Source organism: Lissotriton helveticus, chromosome 5_1 (genome assembly GCF_964261635.1).
Source record: "Lissotriton helveticus chromosome 5_1, aLisHel1.1, whole genome shotgun sequence".
Classification (NCBI taxonomy): domain Eukaryota; kingdom Metazoa; phylum Chordata; class Amphibia; order Caudata; family Salamandridae; genus Lissotriton; species Lissotriton helveticus.
This window is the reverse complement of record NC_136065.1, coordinates 1,955,713,928-1,955,725,664: the sequence shown is the minus strand read 5'-3', so window position 1 is coordinate 1,955,725,664 and position 11,737 is coordinate 1,955,713,928. Positions and strand designations below refer to the sequence as shown.

The 11,737-nt window shown below is 45.6% G+C and overlaps 1 protein-coding gene across 1 annotated transcript in view; it reads left to right on the top strand.

Annotated features, from left to right (window-relative positions):
• Positions 1-1,276: 1,276 nt before the first annotated feature.
• The window catches only part of LOC144752831 (mortality factor 4-like protein 1), a 31,616-nt gene continuing 21,155 nt past the window's right edge, over positions 1,277-11,737 (top strand). Inside the window, exon 1 of the mRNA XM_078640675.1 lies at positions 1,277-1,348. Within this exon, the coding sequence (XP_078496801.1) occupies positions 1,277-1,348 (72 nt within the window). The remainder of the gene's footprint in view (positions 1,349-11,737) is intronic.

The window sequence follows — 11,737 nt, the reverse complement described above, 5'->3', positions numbered from 1 at the left end:
AATTCTGAAACTAACTGTGTCACTAATAAGACCCATTGTTCCCTAAACATTTTTTAGGTTTCGCCTGGCGATTCGCTGTGCAGCAGCGTTCGCGCAGGCGAAATCTTTTGAGAATAGTACGTGGCTTTGTCCCGCCTCTCTTTTCCATTGGCTAGCTCCATAAAAGGAGGCTAGCCATTGGAAGAGAGAGGCATCCGTCATTGTCCGAGGAGATTCGTGGGCGTTCCGTACATTTTTTCCCTCTCCGCCCCTTTTAAAACGTCATGCGGCGGTGGGCGGATTTTTTTTTTTTGTCTCGGCATGTTTTTGTTATTTTCGTCCTGCCTTTTGCAGGAGTGGGCTGCGCTTTGTTTCCTGTCGTCTCTGTGTGCGTGGCTGTTGTCTTCGTGTCCTGTACCGTCGTGTGGCTGTTCATAATTATACACTTCGTAAGGCACAAGACCGGGCTTGTTCTGATTGCTATTTATATTTTGCTATCCGTGTAGCCAAGTGCCCAACATAGTAATACATTTACAAATGCTACATACAATGCTGACAGGTAAACGAGCTGTTGCGTTATCAAACTAATTCTATGAATATTTAAATCAGGGAAGGCGCAAGCGGAAGTACCGTGAAGCGGAATATCCATTGACTATGGTTTTATGAACACAGCCATGGTTTGAGGAGTTATATATATAAGAGAACAATCCCGCGGTGCATTACCTCCCTGACCGGATCAGCCCGCTGCCGGGGGCGGAGTCTGCTGAGTGGCGTCTGCCTTATCTCTTTTGCAATTCTGCGGATTCCCGTAAAACCAGGCTCCTGGGGGCGGTCTTCGGGTTCAGGCTCTTTACACATTCCAGGGCTGCTGATTTTCCAAAGAAGCGCCTCGGTAGTATTTTAAGAGGGGTTAAATATTAAACCTGCATTTCGTGTCTGAAAAGAGCACCCCCTTTCCTCACCACAGAGGAACGGAATTCGCCATGTAGGCGCTGCAGCTGCTCTGTGTGATCCTCGGCCTGTCCCTGGGCGTCGAGGCACTGGCGGTGACCACTGTAAGTTCACTGTTCTTTGCAACGCCACAACTGTACTGCATTTAGCATCTAAAATCAAGGAAGGCGCAAGCGGAATTAGCGTGAAGTGGAATTTCCATTGACTATTGCTTTATGAACACAGCCATTGTTTGAGGGGTTATATATATAAGAGAACAATCCCGCGGTGCATTACCTCCCTGACCGGATCAGCCCGCTGCGGGGGGCGGAGTCTGCTGAGTGGCGTCTGCCTTATCTCTTTTGCAATGAAGGCGCTGCAGCTGCTCTGTGTGCTCCTCGGCCTGTCCCTGGGCATCCAGGCACTGGCGGTGCCCACTGTAAGTTCGCTGTTCTTTGCAACGCCACAACTGTACTGCATTTAGCATCTAAATAGCGCTTCATAACTTGCATTCTAAAACTGCTGTTAACTTGTTTTTGGGCCGCTGGTGTAGTGCTATGTGTAACGCTGAAAGTTTCTGGGCTCTTGTTGAGGATTACTACTCTAGAAACATGGAAGCGCTGTATAAATCACAAACCTAGGCAATGTAGATTCGCGTTCTAGAGGGGTGCGGTGCGTACTTCAGTCCATGTCGATCGGTTTTATTCTTGCACGAATTACAAACATGTCCAGCATAAATTCTTAAAACATTTGCTTCCTCCGGCCAGGGGGCAGAGGAATGGGGATTAGTTACATGGTCGCGTGGATGGCATCACAGTCATGCGATACACATGTAATATTGTACACGATTACAAAAATATAGAGCATGATAACGATTTAGTGAGATACACTTAGCTGTAGTATTACTTTATTATTTTGCAGTTTTTACACTTGTTAACAATGTCTGAGCATAGGTTGCACCTCATTAATGCAAGCTCCGCTCTAAAATATAGTAATAAATAATAGAAAAGTGACCAATAAACCTTTACCCCGCCCCCTGGTTCCCCTGCCCCTGGCTGTGCTTGCTTCCCTGCCCCCTGGCTGCACTTGCTTCCCTGCCCCCTGGCTGTGCTTGCTTCCCTGCCCCCTTGCTGTGCTTGCTCTCCTGGGCGGGTGTGTGTGGCTGTGGGTGGGTGTGTGTGGCTCTGGGTGTGTGTGTGTGTGTGGCTCTGGGTGTGTGTGTGGCTCTGGGTGTGTGTGTATGTGTGCTCTGGGTGTGTGTGTGTGTGTGTGTGGCTCTGGGTGTGTGGTGTGTGTGTGTGTGGCTCTGGGTGTGTGTGTGGCTCTGGGTGTGTGTGTGTGGCTCTGGGTGTGTGTGTGTGTGTGTGTGTGGCACTGGGTGTGTGTGTGTGGCACTGGGTGTGTGTGTGTGTGTGTGGCTCTGGGTGTGTGTGGCTGGCTGTGTGTGTGTGTGGCTCTGGGTGTCTGTGGCTCTGGGTGTGTGTGTGTGGTAGTAATTGCTCTCTGCTGAGCTCGTCCAGTAGGGTACAATAGGTCTCACATTTGCGAGAGATTAAGCTATTGGCAATGTAAATGACAATGTCATTTATCTGTTTTCAAAACCAACACATAAATAAAAATGTTGTCATTTACAAAGCCAATAGCTCTAACTTTTGCAAAGGCGAAACAGTTGCATTGTAAATGCTTGTTTTTTATTTCTGCATCAATTTTTAATAGTTGTTAATGTGTCTGGATGATATATCAAAGCATGAGCCAGACCTACTAACTTTGCAAAGGCCTATTAGAACCTGTAAAAACAACCTCTTGTGTTCAATATACAGAGAATGGGCTTTGAGTCAATGCTGTTCAGTTGTTTGGTGGTAAAATGCATGCCTGAACAACACATGCCTGTACTACGTGGTCTCAACCACGACCGCGTATTTACCACGCATACCTTTACTATGCCATGATGGGTAAAGAGACATGCGTGCTAAAAATCATACCCCTGTCCTGTAAATTGTCCCTTCCTCCTACCCTGAGCCCTAATAATTAACCCCACACTACAAAAACTACCCTGACCACAGCCTCCCCTGCCCTCAGCCATAAAAACTGTCCCCTACATCCCTAGAGTTCCGTGACCCCTGCCCCTCCCACCCTCAGACCTAAAACTACCCTGTAAACTGTCCCTTTTCCCTGTGCCCTGAGCCCTAAAAATTAACCTCACGCCCCAAAAACTACCCGCCCCTAGGCTCCCCCACCCTGTGCCCTAAAAAGTGTCTCCTACATCACTAAATTACCCCAAACCAGCCCCCTCCGGCCTGAGGACTAAAACTGCCCTCAGCCCTTAAAACTGCCCAATTTTCACCTGCCCGCCCTGAACCCTAAAAAACGTCCCCACGCCCTAAAAACAACCCCAACCCCAGCCCCCCTCCCTGAGTCCCTAAAAACGGGCCCCTACACCTGTAAAGTCCCCCGACCCAGCCCCCCAGGCCCCCGACCCAGCCCCCCCTGCCCTGAGCCTTAAAACTGCTCCCTGCCCTATAAACAACTCCGACCCCTCCAGAGCCTTGAGAACGACCCCCACCCCAAAAAACTACCACCAACCCCCAAAATCCGGCCCCAACCCCACTTATCTCTCTGTGTCCTCTCCTGATCCTTCCTCTTCTTGTCTTCTTGTGCCCGCTCATCAGCTCTACAACTAGACCGCACATTGCCTTAACCCCTTCTGTGCTCCCGTCGGCCAACGGCCGACATGAGCACTCCCTCCCCAGTGCTGCCGTCGGCCAACGGGCGACGAAGCCCCGCCCACCTTTTAGAACGCCCGCACCGCGGCAGAAAAACAGCCGCGGTTAAGGCCTTAAGCACGCATATGCGTTGTTAAGGCATGTGTGATTCAGCTTGCCGGGAAACAAAACGCGTGGCTAAGCCCGCGTTGTTAAGGCCGTTTCCCACGCAGTTCAAACCATTGGGTTGCTTGGATGAGCCTTGTTCAGCCATTGGCTTAAGACATTGTCAACCACATCTTGCCTCATCCCAGAAGAATACTTTACTGTTATTGTTATACTTTTGGTTGTTCAAGTGTACCCTTCCATCTCCCTTTCATCACAATGCATGTGGGAGTATTTAACTTCTGAAAAGTACACTCAAGCAACATACCTTTTATTGTATTTAGTTCTTTATCTCATACATGCAGTGTATATAAAAAAGATTTGTTTCCATTATGTTTTTCACTGCAACACATATTTGTTCACTTTACAGAAAAAAAAATGATTTGCCAAAAGGGTGTTTCTCTAATGATTTCCATTAGCGGAACAAAATCACTGGCGTCCCGGACAACCACAGGCAGCTGCCAAGCTGCTGATAAGGCCCCGCACACCTGCCAATTCCCCAGCATGTTCCATTACTCTTGTGTATAAAACATGGCCTGTGCCTTCATTTCTTGATATTGTATTGTGTTTCATTGTGCATGGTGATCTCACTTCTGCATGATTTCAGCTCTGCTTTTCAGCCTCCCTACATAGAGGCAAACCGAATTCCCTTTAGAGAGTCTTTGAATCCATCTCTATAAATATAAGAGCTACTCTGGCACTGTCCGCCGCTGGGATGACATAGTGGAAGGAGTGGAGACGAGACCGCTATGAGCCCAATTTCATTTTGACAGAATTAGACACGCGCTTAGGGAACTACTAGGAGAGGATATGGAGAAGCCCCCGGAGTTGCCGGCGCTGACAGCGGCTATTAAGGCGAACACACACGCAAATCATTGTTTGTTAGAGAAACACATTTTTGAGGGTGAGATCACATTTTCTCTTGTTTGTACCTACCTGAAGTAGGTGTTAGTTTTTTATGCAAAGTCCAGCCTGGCTATCTTCGTAGATTAGGCATTGCATCAAAACATGTGGGTGTTTGCTCTGTTATACCCCAGCAAAACCGCCTTGATGCAAAGTGTAATGAGCAATTTTTGTGCTATGAAAAAATTGATCTTTACAGCACAAAATACTGTTTGCACAGGATACTTAATGTACTGTTTTGAATCACTCGGGCACTGGGAAAAAGCATTAATAAATCTGCGACGACTTACCTAGAACTCACTCCTATTGCTTAAAGTTATAATCCTCGTGGACCTGAGTTTTGTCAGCACAGTTGTCAGGCAGACCTATTGCTAACAATAGCAATATAGATGCCCCCCCACTCCTATTTTTAACACCATCTTACAAAGTCACTTAAGTGCTGCTGCATAGTTTATAGGTCGCAGTATCCGAACGGGATGAACCCGATGTTGAAGCATGCTGCCAAGGGGTAACCCTAGTGGGTGAGGGTTTTACAAGAAAACTCTGTTTTCCCCAGTGGAGGGTTAGTCTCCTTAACATAGGTGGGTTCTAATTTAGTGATGTAATTCTTGTTGTGGAGGACCAAATCTAGCATCCCCCCCTTTTCATATTTTGATACATTCCTTGTAATAAACAGGTAACAAAGTTAGTGAACACTTGGAATAAGATTGCTCCAGATATATTCTCCCAAGCAATGTATTTCAGTGCATGCCCATGACCTTTTATTTATTGGTGACCTCAGTTAGAGGGGCTGATTTACAGTTTTCTGGACAGGGTACTCCATTGCAATGGAGTACCCTCACCACCAAACTAAAGGGCCCATCTGATTTAGAGGCATATGTCGATGATGGAGCCTTTCTCCAGCTCTGTCACCAAAATACTCCTTTGAAGAAGTACAGCCGTAAGAGGTAAATTCATAACACCATCTGCCCTATTTAGTGAGAACAGTTTTATGGATTTTATTTTTTGCTGTCCGTCACCACCAGGTAAAGCCTGGTGGTGAGGGCGATGGGGACAGCAAAACAAAAAATAATGTGGGGTTCATTAGTTTATCATGTTTTATTAGAATGTTGAGTACTCTATTGCAGACCATGGAGTGCTCTGGACGTCTACGGGCCGGTAGAAGCCTGCAGAACAACATTCTAATGTTTTTCATTCACAGCTGCTGCGACAAAGGCCTCTCGGGGCCTAGGGGTATTTAAATCCCCTCAGGCACTGAGAGGCCTTTGTTTTTACCAATTAGAACATTCTGCCCACGCTTAAAATATACTGCCTGCGCGTATCAGTGACATGTGACTCCTACACCTTGTAAACCTCATTGTTTTATGTAACATTTCCTATTGACTGATTTACACATATATGAATCATTGACTTTGTATAATGTGTGTGTGATGTAAAGTGCTGTGACACCCTACACTGGTATGAGTAGCACTATAAAACAAAAAAAATGCATGTGAGAGAAGCACTGTGGAGAGATAAGGGGCACTGTTGGAGGGTGATAGATAGTGAGGGAATCCGTGAAGCAGAAGGTCATGAAGGTGCTCTAAAAATTATTGTCACACTGGGCACCGCCAGCTCTAAAGTCAGCATGTTTACAACCCACACTCGAGCCCCTTATCTTTATTTCTTCAAATCTCTTCGGATATTCAAAGAGACACATTATGTAGTCTTCGCATTACACACTGTTACAGTACAGTCATTTACAATTTGAGGAACAAGGAAATAAATTGAGCTCCCTAAAATTATGTGCATTTTGGTAAAGTGCTGATGTCGGGAGGGTCCAAGGTAAGCAATTTAGACACTAACTACGTGCCCCCAACCCACCAAACCCACTCAAAGCGGTCTGAGGCAGCAATTGGCTGTTTGAGCACTTTACATAGCCATGTATAAAATAAATAAATGTACCTGCAGTGTAAGAACTTCTCTAACGCTAGATGAGAGGTGAGACTTTTAATCGTCAGTGCTTTTGTGGTACACCACACTGCAATGGGTGACTGCAGTGTGCTGGCATGGCATGAAAGATACTTTGTGTTATGATATTTGCACCTATACAGTGCTGCCAGCTAACATTATTGTATGAGTAAAGTGTGCGTGTGTGCGCATTTGTGTGTAGGTGCGCGTGAGTATCTATCTGTTTGGTGATATATTTTGAGCCTTCTCTTCATTCAGACCATAACCAGCCGCCACTAAAGAGGAGTTGGTGGGGTCAAGGAAGAGTGCTCCTCAGGATACTGATGGCCAAGCCTTGGCATTCACCAGAGTTTAGGACCTCACCTTAGGTTGCTTAGGTGGCGGTTATACTGGAGTCCTGATGTTCTTGGCTTGACTAGGGCTTTTACTTGTGTCTGGGCACCGGCAGGAACGCAATGGACTGCGGTCAGCAGAGAAGCCTCGACCCATAAACCTGTCTTTGTCCTGTCCACACTCACCTCCTACATCATCATTAGTCCTCTCTCTTTGTGAATACTTTATTTTCTAGGGGATAATGTCTAAATCCAAGACCTGCATGCTACCCTTTGACACTCGAAGCAACAGGATTGCCCTACTGTCCCACTGAGAGCCAGCAACCATTAGCAGAAGGTTTCTGGCATATTAAATCATAAGCTACGCCTCACTTGCAGGCAGGGCCGGACAGCCATAGCGGGCACCGGGCAATTCCCCCCGGTGCACCGCACGAGTGGGTCCGGTTTTGGGCTCCTTGGGGCCGTTTTTGTTACAGGGCCGCTTTTGCAGCATAGCTGCAAAAGCGGCCCTGTACAAAAATCGGCTAAAAACCGGCCCAGGCAAAGGGCTCGGCGGCCCCTCCAACCCTCCACCCCCTGAGTGGGGAGGGGGGGCCGGCCGAGCACTTTGTCGGGCCGGTTGTGGTTCCCAGTCCGGCCCTGCTTGCAGGGGTGCCAAGCTCCAATCCCCGAAGGACAGAGACATGCCAGATTTCCAGGATATCCAGTTAAGACTTTAAATGGTAATTGCTTACATAATCAGGGGTTAGTTTAAACACCAGTTGGATTAAGTCGCTGAGGACCAACATTGGATAGAAAGGTATGACTATTGGAATTGTATCTGTTGTTTTTAGGTTTGGCATTTGCAAGACAGTGGTATGCTGTGTCATTCGCATTTCTCTTCCATCCTCTATAGAAGTGGTCTGTGGGGAGCGACCCCCGGGGGGCCGTGGAGTCCTGGGAAGGGGGTCACACATTCCCCAGCCTCACTAGGGCCTGGATTCCAAAAGGTTTGTTTTCGTTTTGGAAAACGACAGCCATCCAGGGATGGCTAATTTCGCTCGTTAAAATGCTTCAGCTGAGTATCCTGTGCCATGAAAAAAATGCAAATGTGCCCTATTAGTTAATCTGCAAGTGCAAAGGGTGCTTCCGACCCATAAATCACTCCAACCTTTGTGATGACAAATATGTGTATATATATATATATATATATATATATATATATATATATATATATATATATATATATATATATATATAATTTTATTTTTTTTGGGGGGGGGGGGAAATGCAAAGAGTTAACAACTGGGCTGTGAAGTGCTTGCTTTTAATCCTAACTGTATTTACACAGCCCTTAGTACGCCTAACGAGGCATTGACGGGACAGTTATCTAAAAAAAAAATGTGCATTACATACTCCCTGATATTACTAAAATCTACATTTTGGAAGCACCAACTTTTTACATTTATTTCTCATTTACGTTGCCCATTATTTTATATGGAGGCACCTGATGGTAAAAGACCTAAAAAAAGTACAGCATATTTTGGAAAACCGGAGCAACACTTTTGTTGATGTTCCGGTGGCTCAAGTGCCTCAACCATACATATGAGGCGGCGCAAAGTCACCCTGCATGGCTTTGCTTGGCCTCATAGATATGGAGTAAGACAAAGCAGCGCAAGTCACTGCGCTGCCTTACTCTGCATCAAGGAGGTATTCCATAGGCGGTGCATGGGGATTCCCACGCAACACCTATGGATTTTGATGCTGCCCCATAGTTACAAAATCACGTAAACCTGGGGCAGCGCCAAAAACGTACGCCTCCTCAGCGGAGGTGTAACGAGGAGAAATGTTTTCATTTCTCCTTGTTTTTTGCTCTTTCCATGTGTGCTGCAGAAGAAAGAGGTAAACACCTCTTGGTATTGTTTTTGTAAAGGAAGGTGCTCCTTCCTCTACAAAAACAATCCTGCCAATGTTGGTGCTAGGCAGCACTTTGTGCACCAACGCAAGGGGAAAGGACAGGAATGCACTGTATTTCATAAATATGGTACATTCCTACCCTTTCACATTGGCGTAGGGCAGCGCAGCAAGAAGCCTTGCCGCGCTACCCTACGCCAATTATTTGTAAATGAGGCCCTTTGTTTTTAGCTACACCTCTGACCACGCCCCCACGTTCACTGACCTTTGGTTGGCTAAACACTGTTTAATATTATTTCCCCACTGTAAAAATGATTTGCTGTGGGAATTGGGGGCGTTTATAGTTTTTGACAAGGGGGTCTCGGCATCAAAGAGTATGAAGACCTCTGCTCTACAGCATGGGCCAGTGGGTTAGTGCACTCCAGCCATTGGCTAATTTCTCAGTGAGTGGCAGCATTCTGCTCTTTCACAAGGAGCACATGTGCACACAAAGTAACTACATTGAGTGCCTAGGAATACCATGGCAAGCTAAGCGTTTTAACACCAAAAATTGTTTTTGCTTTTAGACATTGATTTTAATATTGTTGAGGGCCCAGCAGCTACCCCCCCCCCCAAACATTTTTTACAGACACCATGACAAAACAAACAGTGACAAAACCAAAAGGCTGGCAGCTAAAGCTAGACATTTTGGCTTTGCCAATGCTTGTTTTATCTCAATCGCCCCCCTCAGCTCATCCAGCTATTGGTGATAGGAGCAGAGGTTGTTAGGAAAGAAGTGGAATGTCATGAATACTTCTGAAAAAGTAAGTCCTGCAACAACTTGTTTAAAAAACACAATTTCCCGCAATTGTGATCTCAGTCTGAGCACTGAGTACACATAGTAAACAGGAAGCGCTCAATGAGATGCAGGTGAATGTCCTCTGGCCACAGAAAGAACGAGGCTTGAAATGAAGCCACACGAAGGGCACAGTGCCAAAGATGGAAATCTGAAAGCATGTCAGAGTGCTGAAGTAGGGGCAGATAACAATCTATGGCCTGCTGTTTTGTATCACACATTATTTAGCTTCAGAACGAATGCTCAGAAAGTGGGACTGCCATTCATTACCATCCTAGGCACTAAAGGCCAGAGTTGGGCAGGGCCTTCATTGTAGCTGAGGTTAGTATATTGGCATCTGTGTGGCCCTTTGCAGACTTGTAGACTTGTAAAACCTTTTGATCACAAACAGTGAAGATTGGTTGCAGGCGCAGATTACTACTTCTGTAGTGTAATGAACAGGGACCTCCTTGTAGGCGAAGTTTTTCTAGTCAATGGAAATGATGCTCTTGCTATTGGTTCTAAAGAAGAATGCACGCACAGCTGTTGAGTTGTAACATGTCTGTTGGCCAGTGCTTTATTTGTAAAAAAACATAAGTGCCAGGGCTCTCGTCAGGAGAGCACTGCAGCTTGCACCACACATTGCCCCTGCTATGCTGCCAATGATAGTAACACTAGAAACCATCCCACAAGTGTGACAATTCAGACTATTTCAGGCCCCTAAGATTATAAGAATGGTTTGGGCTGCAGGTAATAGTTCTTTTTAATGTATATTGAATGAATATTTAACTGTTGTTGTGGTCATCTCTAAATTAGCCAGAGAGCACTACCTTGTGACAAACTGTCACAAGCACGGGTGTTGACAATTAAGTGCCTGTGCCGAGCACCAGAAACCACAGGCTCAAATTAAGCACTGCAGTCGGGCTTTTGTAGGAGCTGTCTTTAATTACACAAACTCTACCTAATGCTTGCAAGAAAGTTCAGCAATTTCATATACCTGTTGCAGATATCTGTGTTCAAATGCAAATTACCAATTAGAATTCAGAAACGGCCTAATGAAAGTTGCATCTTTACGCCAGGTGCAGGTCCTCGCCCGTTCCTTTTTAAGTTGCTACATTATCGGGACAGAGACTCTATTCTAAGGGAAACGCGGATACTAAAAGAGGTTGTTGTATAACTCCTATATATCCCTATATCGTGTTAAGTTAGCATAGGTACGTTTGAGATTTAAACGCCATTTTTCCTTTCGTGCAACTTCTGCACACGACCCTCATTTGTTGACTTAGCTTTCAACCTAGTAGTTTGCCGTGGTGAATGTGAGAATAATATGTTATTGCTCTGATATCTGCTTTGTTTAATAAAACATGTCTGCACGGAGAGTGCTGAAGTTTCAGGAGCAACACGATATGGAATTGTTATGAGGTCTGATCTCCACGCCTTCATAGTCATAACACAAGTGCAGCCTTTGCCAACTTGGGCTTGAGGCGGGATTGATATTGCTTTGCACGAGAATTGTTAACACACTTGATGCGGTGCACATGCAGAGAGAGCTGGTGTATGCTGATGTGATTCCTTCATGCTAGGACACTAAGGTATGGGCCCGCCCTAAAACAACCCAAAGAGACCTTCTTAGATAATAATATAATATATGTGTTAGGGAGGGTGAGATATAAGTGTTGTTAACTCTTATTCATTACAGCATGTTAACATGCTGTCACCATTCGCTTTTTATGTCTTAGTAACTATGCTGATAATTTTGCTACTGATAATAAGTATACTTGTATTATCAAAGATACTGCGCCTGAGAAGACGGCATTAGTAAATAAACATTTCAAATGCACATGTGTCTTCTTTACTCCATGTTCTGGTTTGTAATGATAATATAACGAAAGAGTGTTCATGAGTCCCACGTACCCTGAGGTACTGTAAGTTCATGTTCTGGTTTGTCTAAACATTGGGTGTTTGATATGTCCAATGAGACACTGTAGCTAGCTCGGTAAGGGGTGAGTTGGTTGCTAAGGTAAGTTTTGGGACATCCTAATTTGCCGAGGTTCCACTCCTCTGTGCAC